This window comes from Eptesicus fuscus, chromosome 11, assembly GCF_027574615.1.
Source record: "Eptesicus fuscus isolate TK198812 chromosome 11, DD_ASM_mEF_20220401, whole genome shotgun sequence".
Classification (NCBI taxonomy): Eukaryota; Metazoa; Chordata; class Mammalia; order Chiroptera; family Vespertilionidae; genus Eptesicus; species Eptesicus fuscus.
This window is the reverse complement of record NC_072483.1, coordinates 12,996,162-13,019,629: the sequence shown is the minus strand read 5'-3', so window position 1 is coordinate 13,019,629 and position 23,468 is coordinate 12,996,162. Positions and strand designations below refer to the sequence as shown.

Below are 23,468 nucleotides of genomic sequence, written 5' to 3'. Positions count from 1 at the left end.
TATGTCTATCCTTAAGTCTTAATTACTATAGCTTTGTAAAAAGACTTTATGTTGAGATGCAAGTCCTTGCGATTTATTCTCCTTTTTAAGAATGTTTTGAATATTCTGGGTCCCATGTATTCTATTAAGAATTTTAAAATCAACTGGTAAAGTTTTTTTGTTTTATTTTTTAAAGTAAACTTGATTTTTGCGAGGGATTCTATTGATTCTTTACATAAATTTGGGAAATATGTTTACCTTAGCAAAATTAAGTCTTTTGATCCATGGTATGAAATTTTGTTCAATTTATTTAAGTCTTTAATTCATTAAACCTATATTTTATAAATTTCAGTGTACATATCTTCTACTTTTTAGTTAAATTGTTTCATTTGTATTTTATTATTTTGTGGCTATTTTAAATGAAATGCTATGTTCATTTCATCTTTGATTTGTTTGCTGCTAGTGTATAGAAAGGCAACTGATTTTTGTATAGTGATCTTTCATCTTGCCACATTACTGATCTTTTTTATTAGTTCAGATATTTACACCTAGACTTTGTCCTCTAAGCCCTAGTTTAGTGGTATTTTATAGATTTTTTACTTTGTATTTTTATTTTCATATAATTATTTTTATTGACCTTGTTATTTTTTATCTTTTGATTATTTAAATGAGTATTATTTAATATTTAAATGTTTGTAAATTTCTCAAGTTTTTGTTATGACTTTTTATTTAATTCAATTGTGATCACAGAAATTACTTTCTATTATTTCAATTATTTTACATTTATAGAGACTTATTTTATGGCCTAATATATATTCTAGCCTAGAGAATATTCCATATACATTTCATCAGAATATATTTTGTAATTCTATTTTTTGTCTGTTAGAGCCTCTAGACTTACATGTTATTCAAGTATTTTTTGTATTTCTTTCTTTTTCTGCTGATCTTTACCTAGTTATACTATTTATTGAAGTTAGGATGTTTTCAATTATTGTTGTTGAATTGTCCACTTTTCCCTTCAACTTTGTCAATTTTTGCTTCAAGTATTCTGGGGCACTGTTACTAGGTGCATATATGTTTATAATTGGTATTTTTTAAAAATGGAAATACTATATGAAGGTGTTCCAACATGTCATGTCCCCACATATTTTTCTCTTTTGCACTATTATTGTCATACAGGTTATATCTTTATATAGTTCTAGAGGCGCAGTGCACAAATTCGTGCACAGGGAGGGGGGTGTCCCTCAGCCTGGCCTGCACCCTCTCACAATCCGGGTTCTCTTGGGGGATGTCCAACTGCCAGTTTAGGCCCGATTCCCGCAGGCCAGGCTGCAGCTAAGGGGATTGGGCCTAAACTGGCAGTCAGACATCCCCTTAGGGATGTAGCAGTGTGCCAAGTGGCAGGCAGCCAGGGAGGAACCCAAGCTGGGCCCACGTTGCTCGTGCTCATCCCAGCCCTTTGTGCCTGCTGCTGCTGCTTGGTAGTGCTGCTGCAGCGCAGCTTCTGGCTGAGCAGTGCTCCCCCTTTGGGAGTGCACTGACCACCAGGGGGCAGCTCCTGCCTTGAGCGTCTGTCCCCTGGTGGTCAATGTGCGTCATAGCACTGGTCAACCGGTTTTTCCGGCCATTTAGTTGTAACAGTCACTTAGGCTTTTATATATATAGATAATCCTATCTACATACTTTTGTAATTATTATTTATGAGCTGTCTTCTAAAAAGGATAGTAGTTACAAAGTGCTTTTTATAATATCTACTAGAGGCCTGGTGCACGAAATTTGAGCATGGTGTGTGTGTGTGTGTGTGTGTGTGTGTGTGTGTGTGTGTTCCTCAGCCCAGCCTGCACCCTCTCCAATCTGGTACCCCACCAGGATCAGGCCTAAACGAGCAGTTGGACATCCCTCTCACAATCCAGGACTGCTGGCTCCCAACTGCTTGCCTGCCTACCTGCCTGATTGCCTTTAACCACTTCCACCTGCCAGTCTGATCACCCCCTAACCACTCCCCTGCCAGCCTGATCGACACCTAACTGCTCCCCTACCAGCCCGATTACTCCTAACTGCCCTCCCCTGCAGGCCTGATTGCCCCCAACTGCCCTCCCTTGAAGGCCTGGACACCCACAACTGCCCTCCCCTGCTGGCCTAGACACCCCTAACTGCCCTCCCTTGCCAGCCATCTTGTGGTGGCCATCTTGTGTCCACATGGGGGTGGCCATCTTGTGTGTTGGAGTGATGGTCAATTTGCATATTACCTCTTTATTATATAGGCTGTAGTTATCTTTACAGAGCCACTATATTTCTACAAGTAGCTTTATGTTACAGTCTAGTATCCTTGCATTTCAGCCTGAAGGATTCCTTTAGTGTTTCTTGCAGGACAGGTCTGGTAGCAACAAATGTTCTCTGTTTTTATTTATCCAGAAAGGCTTAATTACTTCTTGATATTTAAAGGAGAGTTTAGCTCAATATGAAATTCTTGGTTGGCAGTCTTTTTCTTTCAGTATTTTGAATATGTCATTTTCTCTCTGGCATCTGTGGTTTCTTAAGAGAAGTTAGCTGTTTATCTTACTGATATTCCCTTGTATGTGATCTCATTTTTTAACAAATTTTCAAGGTTTCCTCTTTGTGTTTGTTGTCAATTTGACTATGATAAGTTTTGGGAGCATCTTTTTTAATGTATTCTGCTTGGAATTTGTTGAGCTTCTGAAAATGTACATTAACATTTTTTAACAAATTGAAAAAAAAATTGAGTCATTATTTTTTGAAAAATGTTTCTTTTTCTCTTACTATTCACTGTCTTTATATGTTTGTATACATGTCATATGCTACATTCAGTTTTACTAAAATTTGAACGTGCATAAGTGATTTTCCAATTAATATCATCTATACTAATAAAAGGGTAATATGCTGCCGAAACCAGTTTGGCTCAGTGGATAGAGCGTCGGTCTGCGGACTGAGGGGTCCCAGGTTCGATTCTGGTCAAGGGCATGTACGTTGGTTGCGGGCGCATCCCCGGTGGGGGGTGTGCAGGAGGCAGCTGGTCGATGTTTCTCTCTCATTGATGTTTCTAGCTCTCTCTCCCTCTCATTTCCTCTCTGTAAAAAGTCAATAAAATATATTTTTTTAAAAAAAGGGTAATATGCTGATTAGGCCAGGAGACCGGACATCTTCCTACCATCCAACTTCCTTCCGGACAAAGCCACAGTGGTGGGGGCTGAGGCAGAGGCTGTTAGGGGCAATCAGGCTAGCAGGGGAGGGAAGTTGGGTGCCATCAGGCCAGCAGAGAAGGGCAGTTGGGGGCCATGAGACCGGCAGGGGAGGGCAGTTGGGGCCATCAGGCCAGCAGGGGAGGGCAGTGGGGGCAGTTGGGGCCATCAGACTGGCAGCAAAGTGGTTAGGCGGTGATCAAGCTGGTCGTCAGGCAAGTGGTTAGGAGCCAGCAGTCCTGGATTGTGAGAGGAATGTTCAACTGCCCCTGAGGGGTCCCTGATTGGAGAGAGTGCAGGCCTGGCTGAGGGACCACCCCATGCATGAATTCCGTGCACCAGGCCTCTATATATAAAAGCCTAAGCGACCATTATGACCGAACAAACAGGAACGACCAGTTGACTGGTCGCTATGACATGCACTGACCTCCAGGGGGAAGATGCTCAATTCAGGAGCTGTCCCCTGGTGGTCAGTGTGCCCCCACAGCCAACCTCCTGTGGCCCCTCCCCATGGCAGGCCAACCTCCCGTGGCCCCCCCTCCATGCTGGCCAACCTCCCGTGGTCCCTCCCTCTGGCCAGCTGGCCCCTCATGGGCCTCAATCGCCAGCTAGGCCAAGGGACCCCACCCATGCATGAATTCATGCACTGGGCCTCTAGTTAAGTATAATAGTTTGTTTTTACTTTAATTGTATAATTTTCTTTCTTCCTTTCTCTGTTTTTTTTTTTTTTTTTAGGTAATATGTAACTTGTTTTAACTAAATAATTACAACTATACAACCATTAGTGCAGATAATTAGTGGTTAAGGTAATTACATGATTTATGAGAAACTGTTATAAAAATCCTAACCTACTTTATCATCTGACATTATGAAACTTTTTATACTGCTTCAGACTCCTGGACTATCTAAAATAGGATTTTTTAAATTTATTCTATTTTTTAAAATGGCATTCAGAATGCATATTTTCTGAATCTATTTTTATTAGGGTATTGATGATGATTGTGAATGAATTTACTTAAACAGCATTAAAAGAAAACCTAGAAAAAATATGCCTGTTTTATATTATTGTTTTAAAAATATTAAGGCAGAAAAATATCTGAGGTGATATATAACTGCATCATAATTTTAGATAGTATATATTATGATAATGTATGCATTTCTACCTAAGAAAAGACGTAGAATTATATTTCATGCCAAATGAGAAAATGTATGCACATCATTATGCCCAGACACTACTATGACAGTACTTATTGTAGAAGAAAATTGCTTAGAAGCACATTATATTCTTTATAAAATAAATATTCAATACAAATTTAATTCATACATATACACAGAGTAATCTTTCATCTTTATATATACCCTTATATAGTAATTCTTTCTAAAAAAACAAGGCAAACAAATTTACATTGTAATTACTCTTTATTAGGGAAGCAAACATTTACATTTATTAAATAAATCAGGGTTTTCTTGTTAAATTTTATTTATAAAATATATGGCTTTCTTCTTTTTTATCCTTGGTTATGTCCCACTCTATCCATAATTTATATATGTCCTATAAATTATTAACATTAATTGATATTTCATAAAATATAGTAAAATTAAGAATATAAATAGTTTTATTAATCTCCCTCATTGCCATTTTTAAGAACAGAATACTAAAACATATGGTTAGATAATATAAAGACTGTATTGAAATATCTGATATGAAAGTCACTAGCCACAAGTGGCTATTAACATTTATTGCTAAAATAATTAAAATTACATAAAATTGGAAATTCAATTTTTTAGTTACACCAGCCACATTTCAATGTTAAGTGGATAAATGAAACCAGTGGCTACCACATTGGAAATGTACACACAAAGCATTTGTAATATCACAGAAAATTCTATTGGACACAGCTGGTACGCACGCATATACAGTATAATGAAAACAAAAGTTTCTCTCCATATCACTCTATACTCCTTTTGAAGATAGCTATGTCCATATTTATACCAGTAAAATATTCTCCAAAAATATGTCTGTATGTCTTGTCAATTTGTATATAAGCAATATATTTAAAATATAAACACTCAAGTGTATTTGTGTGTGTGTGTGTGTGTGTGTGTGTGTGTGTGTGTGTTTAATTTCAACAGTATGGGTGGCCTACACTCTTTATCCACTTAATAATGTAAATTGAAGATCTTTTTATATGAACTCTTTTGTTTTCCTCTAATATCATTCAATGGCTACATAGAATTTCCTTGCACTACAATTTATTTACTTTCTATTATATTCTTGCAAATACACTAGGCAACCTTTTTTGAAATATACTTGTGTGCTAAATTCATAGCAGTAGTTTTGTTGGATCAAAGGAAAGGTCAATTTGAAATTTAATAGACTGTATCAAATTGCATTAATCAGGTCCACTAATAGTGTTTGATTTTGCCTGTTAGTCCACTCTTGTTGTCATTGAGTATTGTCAACATTTTAATTATTATCAATTTGGCTGATGAAAAATGGTACTTAATTGTTATATTGATGTGCAGCTATCTAATTTTGAGTGAAGTTAAGCATCATCTTGTTATATGTGCACTGGAAATTGATTCATATTTTTTCTATGGTTATTTTTTGCATAACCTTGTAAGATTGGGACTTAGCAAGAGATTTTCATGTGCAGCAATGTTTTTCCTTTAAATATTCCTACTTAGCTTGAACCTTAATGGAATTATTCACTCACCACCATTTGTTAAGTTCAATGAAAATATTTTTTTTAATTTCAAATCTCTTACTAGAACTGTATCTATTATTAACAGATGGAATAAGGAATGAATGATGAGTGTTAGGGAAGGTGGAACAAAAGGAGAAGTTGTGAGTACCTATGTATAATGAACTCATTCATATGTAAATACCTACTTAATAAAGGTTAGAGGGAATATTTCCCCTAAAAGGTATTACAAATGTACCCCTTAAAATTCTCCTCAGTATTTCAAGTGAAATAAGTTAATACAAGGGAGGAAAATAAACATATAAACTGGACACCATTTGCTTTAAGCTTAGTGCAATTTCCATCTGGATATTGAAAAATGTGCAGAAAATGGATTGATCTTAGCATTTCATAAAAGTATTAAAACTCTTCATGAGCTTTTCTTAGAAAGGGAATAATACAAGAAATGACTTTTGGCTTTGGGCCATTAAAATGCAAGGTTAGTAAAAAAGAATTCAACTCTTAAACTAATTCATTCTGGAAATTATTTTCATTGTCATTCCACTGGATTTGACTTTCTTTCCCCAATGTGCTGTGCCACCAGGGAGTAAATGTGAAATTACTTTTTTCCTCTTTTCCGGGCATGTACCCTTGACTGGAATAGAACCAGGTACCCTTCAGGCCACAGGCTGACACTCTATCCATTGAGCCAAACCAGCTAGGGCTGAAGAATCTTCTTTATCATGCACCCTGAGCATAGGAGTGATAATCCACCTGCTAATATACTCAAAAATATTGAGTTTGAAGCTAAAAACCTGAGCCTTGTTATTCTCTAGTTTTTCAAATGACTTGTATCTTCAGAATCTTAATTTTTATATCTTATGGTTTGCATTATATATCTATTATAATCTCACTTGAGGCCCAGTGCATGAATTCGTGCATGGGTTGGGTCTGATCGGGCTGGCCAGCTGGGAGGAGGGGCTGCAGGTGTTTGGCTGGCTGTCCCCGCCCCCGATCGGGGTGGGGGGGGGGCGATCAGGGGTGGAGCTGGCTGGGGGGAGGATCCATGGGTAGTTGGCCGGCTGGCCCCACGCCCTGGTCAAACTCCCAGTTGAACTCCTGGTCAAACTACCAGTGGAAGGGACAATTTGCATATTAGTCTTTTACTATATAGGATTAAAATGAGAGTGTGTGAATATTTTAGCAAACTAAAGAATTCCAACTAGTAAATACTAAAGGCATGGTGAGCCCAGCTGGCATGGCTCAGTGTTGCATGTTGACCTATGAACCAGGAGATCATGGTTCTATTCCCAGTCAGGGCACGGGCTCAGGTTGCAGGCTCAATCCCCATCTCCCATGCAGGGCATGCAAGAGGCAACCAATCAATGACTCTCTCTCATCATTAATGTTTCCATTTCTCACTCCTTCTCCCTTCCTTTCTGAAATCAATAAAAATATATTTAAAAAAATAAGTAAATAAAGGCATGGTGAAAGCATTACTTAACTGGAAAATGTTAATGTAATTAATGTAAAGAAAAAAGGAAAAAGGTCATCTAATTTAATTGATAAATGACAAAAAGATGTAAATAGATTTATTTTTTTACAAAAGAAACGCATATTATTGACAAATAAGCAGATAGATGCTTAACGTAACTTATACATTAAAAATTGGTGGTCAAAAAGGAGATAATATTTTGCACCTAGCCCACTGGCAAAACTTAACTCTGAAATTATCACAAATTGGAAAGAATGTGAAGAGCAGGGCCCCTTACACATTGTTAGCGGGAGTGTAATTGTGTTTTTACTTTTGGGAAGATGCTGCCCTTATTCTGTGAAGTAGAACATTCACATGTCCTTCTATCCACATATTCCACCCTAGATAAATACATATGATGGTGGTTGCACACGTGCACCAGCAAACTCTATATAATTATACACACTCATATACATATATATCAAACTTAGTTATATATATGTGTGCATATATATGTGTACATGTTTGCCTAAGTTACATATTGTTTAATCTTAGTTGGCCTTGAACTTGTGATAGAGGCATGAGGCAGTCCATGATCATCTCCTTTTTTTCTTTGTAACTCAGCATTCTGTTACTGATATATGCATATTTGCACTTAACTCTAATTCACATACATTCATGACTACTATATGATATTCCATTCTTTTCATATTATTTTCAAGGTTATATGGTTTGTTATTACTTCCATTATTTACAAGATATCTGTTGTTTATCTGATATTAAAATTGGCCCGGCCAGCATGGCTCAGTGGTTGGGCACCGACCTGTGAGCCAGGAGGTCACGGTTCAATTCCTGATCAGGGCACATGCCTGGGTTGTGGGCTCGATCCCCAGTGGGGGGCGTGCAGGAGGCAGCTGATCCATGATTCTCTCTCATCTTTGATGTCTCTCTCTCTCTCTCTCTCTCTCCCTCTCTCTTCCTCACTGAAATCAATAAAATTATATTTATAAATAAATAAAATAAAATTGTACTAGCCCTCCTATATTTTTATTTGCTAAATTTATTGTGAATGGCACTATTTCAAAAGACAAAAGTTATGATTAATCTAATTATATGTGCCCAAGGTCCATTAAGATAAGAGAAAACACTAATAACTGTTTATATATATATATATATATTTATATATATATATATATAATTTTATCAAAGATAGACAATAAACACATAGATAGTAAACATGGTATTAGTGGGTAACATATCAGAATATGTCAAATCTGTAACAAGTAAGGTTCTTTTTCGTTACTAACCTCTGCTTTATTTTGAGGGAATTATTAGTTGTTGCCTGGGCTGACCAGCAGCCACTGAAGGACGGATGAACATGTTACTCCGACACAGTTTGACTGTGGGGGAGAGGGCTAAGGGACGGCCTGACTGACAGCAGCCAGGCAGCCTCGATTGCCTGCCTTGTTAGGCTTTTATTGGAATTTTTATCTTTAGATGCAATTAGCAGAGTGAGTAATCTTGGGAGGACACTTGTTTACATTGTCCTCTAGGCAAGGGCATCCAGGGATTAAGCATAAGGATTCCAGTAAACACTCAGGGGTCTGCACGTGCACAGACTTGTTCGGAAAGGTCAAAGAATAATGAGGGGCGCAAGCCTTCGACACTCCCCTTAGTCTCCCCTAAGTCGCATTCTGATAAACAGGGCAGGTGGCCTTCCACACGCTTCCCTTTTACCAGAATGTCCTCCTTACAACTTTTCAACCATGTCTCTTGTGCTCCCCAGCAAGTTAGGCCATGATGAGAAAACTTATCCGGAAACTCTAATGTGAATTTTTTTAGGACTTCCTTAACTTTTAATTTCTTTATATAGGGTATATTCTTTAGTGCTGCTGTACCTGAATGTAACAGCATCATTTAAGAGGAAGATATTTGCAATATTATGAGAAATCATTAAAACAATTTGAAGAATCAGTAGACTAGAAAAAACTAAACTTCAAAGAAATTATTTGCATAATATGCAATTTGCAATATCCTTTTCTTCTTCAGCAATTTTTTTCTAATTTATTGACTTTTTGGGGTGGAAATATATTGGTGTTCTCCTCAAAGTCACCTTGTCTGCCCCCCTTTTTAAAAGTTAATAGACTTCAGAGTTCATTAGTTTTCACTTTCTATTAAAAATAAAAATTATTTTTTAAATGTTTTAGTGTATGGCCTATGAACCAAATCGATAAACTATTAATATGGCTGTTCACATTTATTGAGTAAGAAAGATATATGTGAGCCAGTCTACATATGTTAGTAGGTACTGATTCAATAGTCTTAAACACTACTGACTTGTACCAGAGCATTTTCTGCATAGTATTTTTGTAAAATATTCTAATATCAATAAGATGCCTAGTGCCAAGAAAAAAATGATAATCCATGTACTATGTTTATACAAAGTGAATGTTGTAGGTTTTACAAAGAAATATCATTCAAGCACTATACTAAGTAACTAGGCAGTTAAGAAAAAAGAACATGGGAAGAAAAATGAATAAAATATTTGACTTTAAAATTCCTTCTATATACACACAGTTATGGCTTTGTTTAGAGCTACACACTAGTAATAACCTACTTGCATCTCTGTTATTTGAAGCCATGCAGAGAGAGGGAGCTCATCTTTGCCATATACATGCCTTCTTTTCTGGCTTCTCTTGATCAACTTTTCCTCTTTATACACTGCAGAGTAACCATTGACCCTGTCCCCATCACCTTAAGTAAGAGTGGCTTTCTAAAACCCTTCCTTATGCTTACTTTATGACTGCTCTCTAAAAGAAACATAAGTCAGTCAGAGAAAGACAAGTATCACATGATCTCACTCATGTGGAATCTAAGTAACAAAATAAACTGACGAACTGAGTGGATCCAGAAACGGAAGCAGGGAACAGAGTGTGGAATCTCAGAAGGAAGGCGGGGGAGGGTGGGTGGGTGGGAGATAATCAACCAAAGACCTTGTATACATATATGTATGGCCCATGGGCACAGACAATGGGGCTGTGAGAGTCTGGGACAGAGGGTGGGGGTGGGCTGGAGGGAGTCAATGGGGTGTAAAGAGGGAATATATGTAATATTTTAAACAATAAAGGATTATCCTATCTAATAATAGACAGATATGCAAATTGACCATACCTCCGACACACCACAAGCCACGCCCACAAGCTCCGCCCACCATCCAATCAGAGCGAGTATGCAAATTAACCCAAACCAAGATGGCTACAACCACAGAGAGCAAGGTTTCCTAGGTAACAGAGGAAGCCAAGCTTTCCACCTGCCCTTGCCAGGCCTAAACCTCCACTCAAGCTACAAAGTTTCAATTATAGAAGGTAAACAAATTCAAACAAATGGCGGCAGAATGGAGCTTGAGAGAGCAGGCCAGGGTTGCTGCCGGCAACAGGGGAAGCAAAGCTTTCCGCACACCCTGGCCGGGCCCACCCCCTTAAGGCAACAAAGTTTCAATTATAACCCCAACACAAATGGCTGCAGGCCTCGGAGGGAGCCCCAGGCTTGGCTCTGCTCCAGGCTTCAAAGTTTCAATTGTAGAAGGAAAATAAATTCCAGATACCAGAGCCTCCGCTTGGGTTGCCAAGTGGTGTGGCCGGCCTGCAAACCACCACAGGCCCCTCGCTCAGGCCGCCCCACACCCCAAGGGAACCCCCACCTGATCTGGGACACCCTTCAGGGCAAACCAGTTGCCCCCCACCCCTGTACCAGGCCTCTATCCTTTCTAATAAAAGAGTAATATACAGATTGATCATCACTGCAATACACAATATAGCTGCCCCCATGTGGTCAAAGATCCTGCCCCCATGTGGACACAAGATGGCCACCACAAGATGGCCAGCAGGAGAGGGCAGTTGGTAGGCACCCAGTCTGCAAGGGAGGGCAGTTGAGAGGGACCAAGCCTGCAAGGGAGGGCAGTTGGAGGTGATCAACCCTGCAGGAGAGGGCAGTTAGGGGTGACCAGGCCAGCAGAGGAGGGAAGTTAGGGGCAAACAGGCTGGCAGCAGAGTGGTTAGGGGGTAATCAGGCTGGCAGGCAGAAGCGGTTAGGGGCAATCAGGAAGGCAGGCAGGCAAGCAGTTGGGAGCCAGCAGTCCTGGATTGTGAGAGGGATGTCCGACTGCCTGTTTAGGATCCGACTGCCCACTGGGATTGGGCCTAAACGGGCAGTCGGACATCCCTCGAGGGGTCCCATATTGGAGAGGGTACAGGCTGGGCTGAGGGACAACCCCCCTCCATGCACGAATTTCGTGCACCGGGCCTCTAGTTAAAAATAATAAAATAAACATATTCATAATATATACTTAATCACATATTTGAAATGTTAATATTTTACCTTTCTAGAGTAAGAGATGCCTTTCCTAAAAATTTGTGTCAGGTATCAATCAATTAAAAATGAAATTCAATAATGAGGGAAGTTATAGCCAAATAAGTTAAACATGAAATGTGTGTGTGTTGGAACTCAGTTCCTCCTTTATCCTCTGCTCCACTATGCCAACTATCAGGTTCAAGCCCCTCTGCCAGGGGCTGGACCTTCTTGGATGCCGGGTGGTAGATGGGAAAGCCATGAGAACGTGTAGGTGTATGAGAGAATCTTTATTGTAGGAGCCGTTGGCCAAGTAGCCTTTGCTAACAAGGAGCCACTAGACAAAATAGTTCTTCAATGCAAAGTCCCATACAGTAGGTAGCCGCACACCAGCTAAGTAACAATATATCTTTCCTGCCAAGCTGTAGCCTCCTATATAGGAGCTAGTCATACAGGAGCCATCCTTAAAGCTATAGCCTCACCAAGCAGCCACACCAGCCATCATCTGAGCTGCCTCACTAAGTAGCCGCATCTGAACTGGCTACTTGCTTGCCAGTATCATATTTTTACTACTTAAACAAAAGGAGCTTTTTTGCCAAATAGTGACCTCAGTCTTTTGGGTTATAGAAGAGCACTCTTGCACAGTGCATAGATTGCTGCATCCTTTGCACCTGCATATAGCAACTCAACCGTGAACACTTTGATTAAGATTTCCATACTTGGACATCCGGTGTAATCTGAATAGGGCCTTCATACTCTAATTCGCCTTGAGCATCCGATATACTCTGAATAGGGTCCACACAGTGTGTGTGTGTGTGTGTGTGTGTGTGTGTGTGTGTGAGAGAGAGAGAGAGAGAGAGAGAGAGAGAGAGAGAGAGAGAGAAAGAGAGAGTTTGGTGGGGTGGAGGTGGAGAGAGCAGGAAGAAAAGATCATAGGACCCACTAAGACCTACCTTCCTGTTTTCATCATTCTCTAACTGTTGAAAATGTGCCACTTAACACTTTAAGGCTTGGAGAGTCACCCAGCTCAAGTGTCTGGACTAGTATTTTTTGTGGGTGGAGGGTAAATAGAGATGTCTTTACATATTTTTATCACCAGCTTCTTACAAGTTCTAGAACAATACTGACCTGAACTACACAGTTTCTGTGCTTCTGCCATTTATCTGTCTTAAGGCAACCAAGTCCTTCTTACCAAATTGTGTTAATGTTATCCCCATCTTCATTCTTCTCCTTTGCTCAGTCCTTTCTCAGCCTCAAGTCATACAAATGCATATTTTACATTTTCTGGCACTTCAGACATTTAAGTTTATGTTTAATGATTTCTTGCCATGAACTTTAATGTCTGACATCTTGGAACACCATCATCTTATTTCTTTTTCTAGTTATAATGTTACTGACAAGAGGGAATCATTGCAATGGAGCATCTTAATAAGGACATTACTGTGGCAATAAAAAATGTAAATTGCAATTTCAAACAACCTAAAGAGCAATCATGAAACAGTGATCAATGATCAGATGAATTGCACATATAATTATATACATGCGAGGTCAGATGAATCATTTGAGCTGAAAAGGACAGGGGAGGGTAATGGGGAGAATTAAAATGATATTTCAGAGAAATGCAATGTGAATAATGAGCAGGCAAGGGTGATGGTATTGCAACAGGTGAGCAGGTTGAACAAAAGTATAAGAGAAAGAAAATACATACATTTAAATGATAAAAGTAATAGTAAAGAATATTCATTATAACTGCATTGCTACTAATTCACCCCTAGTAGAACATCTCGTTTGAGGGGTTTTGCTCCTGTTATCTGATGTGGGTGGATTTTCATTGGATGTAGACTTTCACCTCATATTCCACATAACTGATTAATGATGACATTCCCAGGTAGCTGTCTTAAACTCCAGGCTTTTGTACAAAAATCCTCTACATTCCTATGGATGTTTTTAAGGGACTGTATCCATAACACATCTAAATTGTGCTTGTCTAAAATAACATTTTTCTAAAACAAACAAAAACAGCTCAGCCAGTGTGGCTCCATGGTTGATCATTGACCTATGAACTGGGAGGTCATGATTTGATTCCTGGTCAAGGCACATGCCTGAGTGGCAGGCTCGATCCCTGGTAAAGAGCATGCAGGAGGCAGCTGATCAATGATTCTCTCTCATCATTGATGTTTCTATCTCTCTCTCCCTCTTCATTTCTCTCTGAAATCAATAAAAACATACTTTCAAAAAACAACAACTTTTTTTGCTTCTTCCCAGCTTAGCTTGCTGTAGCAAGATTCACTGAGTAATAAACACTTGAAAAATCCAGAATGTGTTTTGTACACATCCTTCTTTCTATCTTCAAATGTAATAATTAAATCCCTTTGTATTTTGCATATATCCTCTCTCCTCTGTGCACTTGCTTCTCCCTTAAAATCTTGAAATCACTTACCTGGTTTTTCATGAGAGCCTCTTACCATGTCTTAGGACCTTAATATGTCAACAGATCCAACTCATTTTCCACTCATGTACCAGACTAATTGTTCTAAATTCAAATCTGATTCTGTTGCTTCCTTGCCTTTAAATTTCAGCCTTCATGAAAACAGTGATCAGTTCTGCCACATTCATGTAGGTAATATTGGTTGTGTCATTAATATCAGCAGGAATCCATGGGGCTGCCTCCCCCCACACCTCTCCAGGAACATTTTCTTTTTATCCACGCCTGAGGATATGTTTTTATTGATTTGAGAGAGAGAGAGAGAGAGAGAGAGAGAGAGGAAGAGAGATGTGAGAAACATCCATCAGTTGCCTCCTGTATGCACCCCAACTGGGGATTGAACCTGCTTCCTTTTTGGTACACTGGATGACGCTCCAACCAACGGAGAACCCAGACAGGGCTCTCCAGGAATCTTTTTAAGCTACTTATGAATTTTGTGGGGGTTATTCTCACAGTGTTGTCTATAATTTTTTTTCAACTGGAAAAAACTCCATCATGAAATGTTTATGTACATTACCACCAAATATATGACAAGGATACCATTCTGTTCTTTAAATCCCATATCATCTTCTTTCTTCTCCCTCATTCTTAAATTGTTTTAAAAATATTTTTATTGATTTCAGAGAGAAGAAGGGAGAGGGAGAAAGAAATATCAGTGATCAGAGAGAATCATTGATCAGCTGCCTCCTGCATGCCCCCTACTGGGGATCAAGCCAACAACTTAGGCATGTGCCCTAACAGGGAATCAACCTTGGTTCATGGATCCATGTTCAACCATTGAGCAACACTGGCCAGTCCCTTCTCTCATTCTTATGGTTGTTATTGCTTTACCAGAAATTAGCAACTGGCAGCCCCTAGGCAAAATTTGCCCCCCACATGTACATTTAAAGGTAATGGGCTATAATTTAAAAATCATGAGATTCTAAATTAAAACTTGATTTCCAGGTTATCTTGAAAAACTTAGAAAACTAAAAATTCTATATACTCTATTCCTGTAAGATAACAAATATTGGGAGCTGAGGGACTCCTGCCTCTTTTAGGCAGCCTTAGTATTCTATTTATCCTCAATTTATTCAGACATCTGAATTCTTTCACTCCATGCCCAGTCCATTAAGGCATTTGGGTTTTAGGCCCCTGCTCTACTGTGGACTACAGAGAAACATAAGACTTGTCTTATCTTGCCCAATATGGGATAGATAAGATTTTAGTAGACTTTGTTTCTCAACTTTGTAACACTTTCAGTGCCTACTATGGGGCTTGTCATATTGTGAATGTTCAATAAATGAGTTTTGGCAGAATAAAATGATATATGCAAAAGAGGTATTACAAAATCTCCCTAAGCTTCTTGAAAGCATGCATTTGCTTCTCAACTTGATCAAATGTCTTGTCTTCCTTGTTTAATTGGTTTAGTAAACCACCTGCGTGTTTATTTTTCTCTGTTTATTGTCACCTTGCTTGACTTTAATTGAACATTCTTAGATGGCCGATTTCATGCATTTTAATGCCCTTTGTACCACTTTCAGTGTCAAAAAGTACACTGGTGGGCATCATTGCTAAGTAATACTAATAATGATATGTGGATAATATTTTTGCATTCATTTCTTCAATAGTAATGAAGTGATTAAATATGTAGGTCAGATAACAGCATTATTGGCAACAATGAATTTCCTGAAACCCTAATTTGAAGCCATATAAAATTGACACTCAACCAAACTATATTGATGTCTATAATTTGGGTCAGTGTAGACCCTGAGGTCTCCTGTGGCTGCTAGGAGGAATTAATTTCCCAGCCACAGCAGATGATAACATTAATGGCTTATGCTAGGAGGGATTTGCCTGAGAATTCCAATGTTCCTTGACTAAGCTGCAAAGATGTGTTTCTTATACGCGTTATCATCAGCAAGTCTCTTTGCAGCACAAGTGACCTGGGTACCACTCTCTAAATTCAGAGATGGTTCAGCAGCTTGGCCCCTGGAAAGATATTTGGAAAGTTTCCCAGTACACGAGCCCTCATGAGCTGGAGGCAGGGGAGTGATAATTAATAAAGTGCCAGACTGGATAATTGTGGGATCTATAAAAGATACTAAAGTGTTGTTGCTGGAGGCACAGAAGCACCTGTGAACGTGTGAAGTTACTGTGTGTGAGGAACATCCCAGGAGAGTGTGTGGGGACTAGGGAAGAGCGCTTCTTTTGAAACAATTCAGACTTCGGACAGGGAAGTTCTTTGGAGGAAGGAGAGAGACACTCCTGCTGGTGAGATAATGCAGGATTTATGAAAGGAAGTACTCCTGTATAATTTTGTGATGTGTGTTCCTTTGTGAACTTCAGAAAAGTTTAACTGTGGCATTAGTGTTTTCTAATCTCCACAGTACAGATGATGGCATTGCCCTCTTAACTGTTATGTATTTATGTATTTACTTATTTGTTTGTTTGTACTCCTCACCCACAGACATATTCATTGATTTTTAGAGAGGGGGGGAGGGGAGGAAGAGAGAGACATTGATGTGTCTCCCTACGCATCACCATTGGGACCAGGGATTGAACCACAACCTGGGTATGTGCCCTAACCTGGAATTGAACCTGTGACCTTTCTTTATACAGGACGATGCTTCAACCAACTGAGACACACCAGCCAGGGCTTACCTGATTTTTAAATAACAATTAAACTCCCCTTACTGTGTAACAATTCACCTCCTGATACAATAATGTTGAGTGAGATGACCTTGAGTTTTCAATGTCACCCTATATTCCCCACAAACTAATGGCTACCAAGTTTCAATATACAGCAAGTTAATGAGAGAGGTCCTGGTCAAGTAGCTCAGTTAGAGCATCCCAATTTGCCAAGGTGGTGGGTTCCATCCCCAGTCAGGGCACCTGTAGGAATCAGCCAGTGAATGCATAAATAAGTGGAAAAACAAATCAAGGCTTCTCTCTCTCTTTCTCCACCCCCTTTCTCTCTCTCTAAAAATCAATTTTCAAAAATAAGTTCATGAAACTCTAAGAATGGTGAAACCTATCACACAGTGTTGCCATGAGGAGGATTGAGGATTATTGAAAACTGCAAAAATCTAAGCAATTGATAGCCTTATGATAGATGATAGATCCCATGGTAGCTCCATTGTTGCTTTTGTTATTGTCATTGCTCTTGAAATGTGTGTGTTTTTTTTTGAGAAAGAAATATATGAATTATTATATGACTATTCTGGCCTTCTAAATATCTTATACATGGATTGTACAAGGTGGATGCACATGGCGGGACAAATGTAGGTTTAAAGTTGTTCATATGGAAAATAATATAATAATAAAGATAATACAAGAATATACATCTATTTTTGCCCCACCCTGTATATATGCAAAAATCTAAATGTTAGCATTGCCATAAAATAGTATTTTCTCCCAGGCCACTCTACTCTCTTGTTAACCTGGCTCAGAGATTAAACTGTGTTATTTCAACCACAATCTCTGGCCCCACCTAGTTGACCTACAATTCCATTCCATTCTGATACTAACTACCTAGACTCAGTGGCGATCACACAGAGTAAGGGCTTCTGACTGCCCCCACTTCAGGTAACAACTTCAAGTCTCCAGTTCTCAGGATCCCTGCCTTTCTGCAGAACCCCGACACAAATCCAACAGTTCCCCCTTCAGATTTGATAATTCTCTAGACTAACTCACAGAAAGTTGTATATAGTTGATCCTTGAACAATGTGAGGTTGGGGGTGCCAACTCTGACTCAATGGAACATTCTTGTATAACTTTTGACTCTGTAGTAGGTCCTTCACATTAGTGGATTCAACCAAGTGGGGATAGAAAATAGTAATTTTGATCCCCAGGAATCCGCAGGTCAGAAATTACAGTTTTGATTGCAAAAATACTGTTTTTCATCCTGATTGGTTAGATCTGCAGATGTTGAACCCAGAGATGTAAAGGTTGAACTATATTTACTGGGGGAAAAAAATCTGCATACAAGTACTAGTATACTGGCATAGTTCAAACCAGTGCTGTTCAATGGTCAGTTGTACTTATGATTACTGCGTTACAAAGGACACAAATGATGAGCCAGATGAAGAGGGAAATAGGGTGGATTCGGAGGGCCCAAATCTCTGTCTCTGTCTCTGTGGAGCTGGGTGTGCCATGCCCTAGTCCATTGATATGTTTAGTAACAAGGAAGCCTCTTTAAATCTTACCCATCAGAGTTTTTATCCAGGTCTCCTTCATTATCTAGGCATGCCTGATAAAATCATTGGCCAAGTGATTGAACATCTCCTAACCTTCCACCCACCCTGACCTCCAAGACTGGACATTCTAATCCTCTAATGAGGGATTTGGATCCCCTGGTGGCCAGCCCCATCCAGATACCTCTAGCCACTCATTTAGCTGCAGAACCTAAAGTCATTCATTAGCATAAACCTGGGATGTTCAAAGTGGATTAGTTATTAACAAAAGACACTCCCATTGCTCAGGAAATTCCAAGGACTTTAGGAGCTCTATACCCAGAACCTGAAATAAAAAGCCAAATATATATTTTTATTACTCTATGAAAACTTTCCCAAATACTCATTATTAAGTTTCTTACCTTGTCCATTGTGTTTTGGGGCTTTCTAAATGAGAAAATCTTGACTTCACCCTTTTCTGTTCATCATGGAGCACAGTCCTGTGAAAACTGGCCTTGATATGAGGTGTACAAAATTATTAAGATGTATATCTCTATTCAAAAAAGGTTGCCTAAAATTCATATACACTTTATATTCTTTGTATTTTGTAGACTTTTGATGCGTCAACTCAATTTGCTTGCTTTCTCTTTAATTATTATTATTTTTTATTCCTTACCTGAGAATATTTTTCCCATTGATTTTTTAGAGAAAGTACAAGGGGTGAAGGGAGAGAAAGAGAAGAAGAAGAAGAAGAAGAATGAGAGAGAGAGAGAGAGAGACAGAGAGAGATGAGAGACAATCGATTGGTTGCCTTGCCTTCTGCACGTGCCCCAACAGGGATTGGGGATCGAACCTGTAACCAAGGTATGGTGCCCTTGACCGGGAATTGAACCCATGACCCTTTGGCACACAGGCTGACACTAACCACTGAGCAATGCCAGCCAGGGCTGCTTGCCTTCTCTTTAGATAGGAAGTTAAATACAATCTCTACTTAAAATAAAATTATTTCTCCACTTTCAATGTATTTCTCCTTCATTTTATTTTCCACTTTTTCTGACATCAAGTCTATTCAAAGATAAAATTATAGGCTCAAAATCAATGAAGTATTGGGTCATTTTCCATGCAGTTATATATATATAATTAATTATGTATTTTTGTGTTTTAATCTGTTTCACTCTGGAAGTTTACTTTAAAGAGATTCTGTCTTTAATATGTGTCTTCTTTCAATATAAATATACAACATGTAAGAAAAGTACAGTCCAAAAATCATGATACCACATAATGTCACTATTTCTTTTCATTTTGATGAACATGCAAATATAAAAGCATTTTGGTTACTTAAGAATTTCAGTGAGTTTTTGCTTTTTATTTCTTATAATGAAAATATAATATAGTTTTATAGTGATAACATGTAGAAAAGATATGGTAGCATTTATTTTATTAATGAAATGTTTACTATAGCCTCTCTAAGTATTCGTATTCATCTGTATAATCACACATACATATATGCATGTGCATGTTTAATGCAGGAATGAGAATGCCTATTTAACAGTTTTATGGGTTTAACAGAAATGAGGTTTGTTTTTTTTAATATGTATATATTCAAATGCACGCTAATCTCTGTTATTAAAGACTAGAGGCCCGGTGCACAAATTTGTGCACAGGTTGGGTCTACTGACCGGCCGGGGGGAGGGACTGCAGGAGTTGGCTGGCCAGCAGCCCCCCATTGGAGCCAATCGGGGGGCCTGCTGGCCTGGGGGGGGACCATGGAAGATTGGCTGTCCAGGGGGAGGGACTGTGGCAGGTTAGCCAGCCGGCCCCCCACATTTGGGCCGATCGGGGGAGCCTGCCAGCCCGAGGCAGGGACCATGGGAGGTTGGCTGGCTGCAGGAGGTTGGCTGTGGGAGTGCACTGACTTCCAGGGGTCAGCTCCTGTGTTGAGTGTCTGGCCCCTGGTGGTCAGTGCACATCATAGCGACTGGTCCTTTGGTTGTTCAGTCGGTTAGGCTTTTATGTATATAGATAATTGTTTTGTTTTGTTTATAGGGAACCTTCAAAGCATCAAGACATTCCGTTTCACCAGATTTGAAATATGTTCTTCTGGCATATGATGTCAAACAGGTAAAGATGTGATCTCCTTTGTTGAACTTTTCCTTGCGATGCATTTAGGTGGCATTTATAGTTTTCCTGGGTTATCTACTCATCTAGAGAAAGCTTGGCTTATCTATATCTGCAGGGGTCACTGATGATCAATATTGCCCAAGAGAAGTTCTTAGTCAATGTCCTACCACACCTGACTAGCAAGTACCTGGTGCAGTGGTCCTCCAAGTCCATCTCTTTCAGAGGGGAGTGTTTCAGGTTAGCTGATCTGACAAATGGGAGATTTTTACCTTTTCAGGATAGCTGTACTCTATACTTGAGTGTTTCATGTGTGTATAAACTAGGGAATTTTCTTAATGGCTGTGCCCAGGATGGCAGTGTGGATAGTGGGAAGGGACTGGTGAGAACATTTATTTAAGTTATGGTGAACATGTTCTTTGGTGGTATTTAAGCATAAGCCTTATGGTTGTAGAAAGTTCTGAAAGTGGGGCAAGCCAAGAAATTAATTCTAAAGGAATAAAATATTCTAAATGCAATTGGGGTTTTATGATTTCATGTCAGCTCCACAGCACAATTAGAGCTGTACTATGGTTGAGTATTTAGTACTTACGATGTAATTCTCACTGTTAAAAAGCAAAGTAAATGTTGAAAAGCCAGTTCAGCAGATTAGTTTCTGTGGAAAATAAGTGATTGGAAATCATTCAAGAAAGTTTTATGTGCTTTAGGACAGACAATAAAAATTTATAGACTTAAAGCAGAAAGCCTCATATAATGCATTGAAAGCTTTTGAGCACATAAAATGTCACAGTTCAGAGGACCTTCTGTTTGATGGTTTTAGTTGTTTGAATTACACATGTACTATATGTTTAATGAGTTTATGTTTTTATTTAAAATAAGCAATTTACACTGAAAAAAAGAGTAAAGGAGAATGCAATCAAAGACATTTTTTTTTCCCTATAATGCATCCTGGCCTTTTTACCTCAAATTTTGCTTTTGTTATTTCTATTTAGTTGCACTTTTGAAAATCATGTGTAACAGGAGAAAAAATACTTGATTTTTGTAAACAAAAATATACAACATCCCAAACTTTTTAAAAAATAATATTATTTTATACAATTTTAACTGAAAATAAGTGTTATATTAAACTGATCATAAATTGTTTTTGTGTGTTTTTTAATCAGGTCTCAGTAGCTACAGAACTTAAGGTTAAGTGGAATTGGCAGAGAAATTGACACTATACTAATAAAAGGGTAATATGCTAATTAGACTAGTCATCTTCTAGAGATCCTTCAGGACATCCTTCTGGACAAATCCATGGTGGCAGGGCCAAGACAGAGGCAGTTAGGGGGTTCAGGCTGGCAGGGGAGGGCAGTTAGGGGCAACCAGGCCAGCAGGGAAGGGCAGTTAGGAGCAACCAGGCAGGCAGGTGAGCAGTTAGGAGCCAGTGGTCCTGGATTGTGAAAGGGATGTCCAACTGCTGGTTTAGGCCCGATCCCTGGGGTGCAGGCCAGGCTGAGGGACCCTCCCTCCCATGCACGAATTTCATGCACTGGGCCTCTAGTAAATCAATAAAATGGAATAATGAACCCAGAAGTAGTCCCATACAAATAGGCCTAACTGATTTCTGATAATTGTGCAAAAGCTATTTAATAGGAGGAAGATGGTTTTTTCCATAAATGATTCTGGGGCAACTGGACTTCCATAGGCAAAACAAATAAAAATACACTGACCTAAGTCTTACACTATGTAAAAGCTCATTTATGGATTTAAATGTAAAAATATAAATCAATGAAACTTTTAGGGAAAAAGTAGCAGAAAATCTTTGGTATCTATGGCTATAGAAATAGTTCTCACACTATATCAAATTTATAGTGTATACAGAGAAAAAAAAAAGCTTTGTTCTATGAAATATGCTGTTATGAAGATTAAAATATAAGGTATAGACTGGAATAGAATATTTGAAAATCAGATATTCAACAAAGGACTAATATCTAGAATATATCAAGCTATCAAATGCAAGAATTACAAATAGCCTATATAATAAAGAGGTAATATGCAAATTGACCATCACTCCAACACACAAGATGGCTGCCCCCATGTGGTCAAAGATGGCCACCCCCATGTGGACACAAGATGGCTGCCTCAAGATGGCCAGCAGGGGAGGGCAGGGCAGTTGGGGGAAACCAGGCCTGCAAGGGAGGGCAGTTGGGGGGAACCATGACTACAGGGGGAGGGCAGTTAGGGGCAACTAGGCTGGGAAGGGAGGGCAGTTAGGGGCAACTGAGCCAGCAGGGGAGGGCAGTTTGGAGGGATAAGGCCTGCAGGAGAGGGCACTTGGGGGTGACCAGGCCTGTAGGGAAGGGCAGTTACGGACAATCAAGCTGGCATGGGAGCAGTTAGGCATTGATCAAGCTGGCAGGGGAGTGGTTAGGGGATGATCAGGTTGGCAGGCACAAGCAGTTAGGGGCAATCAGACAGGCAAGCAGGTGAGTGGTTGGGAGCCAGCAGTCCTGGATTGTGAGAGGAATGTCCCAGATTGGAAATGATGCAGGATGGGTTGTGGAACACACACACACCCAGTGCATGAATTTTGTGCACTGGACCTCTAGTATATATAGAGGCCCTAACTGCTCCCCTGCTGGCCTGAATGCCCCTAACTGCCCTCCCCTGCTGGCCTGGTCACCCCTAACTGCCCTCCCTTGCCAGCCTGGTTGCCCCTAACTGCCCTCCCCTGCCAGCATGGTCACCCCTAACTGCCCTCCCCTGCAGGCCTGGTATATATATTTATAATCAGAAAACAGGCAAGGACATGAGACATTTCTTTGAAGAGGACATACAGAAGGCAAATAAGAACATAAAAATGCAGTTAACATCATTAGCCATTAAATAAATGCAAATTAAAACAAGAAGGGATGCCACTACTCTCATATCAAAATGGCTAAAATAAAATAAAAATGATTACACCAAATGATGGCCAGTATTCAGGGAAACTGGATCGGTCATACATTGCTTTTGGGAATGTATAATGGTAGGGCTGCTCTGGAA

At 39.4% G+C, this 23,468-nt stretch overlaps 1 protein-coding gene across 1 annotated transcript in view; it reads left to right on the top strand.

Moving 5' to 3' along the window:
* DPP10 (dipeptidyl peptidase like 10) overlaps positions 1 to 23,468 on the top strand; it is a 666,829-nt gene that overhangs the window by 334,970 nt on the left and 308,391 nt on the right. Inside the window, exon 5 of the mRNA XM_054723381.1 lies at positions 20,370 to 20,444. Within this exon, the coding sequence (XP_054579356.1) occupies positions 20,370 to 20,444 (75 nt within the window). The remainder of the gene's footprint in view (positions 1 to 20,369; positions 20,445 to 23,468) is intronic.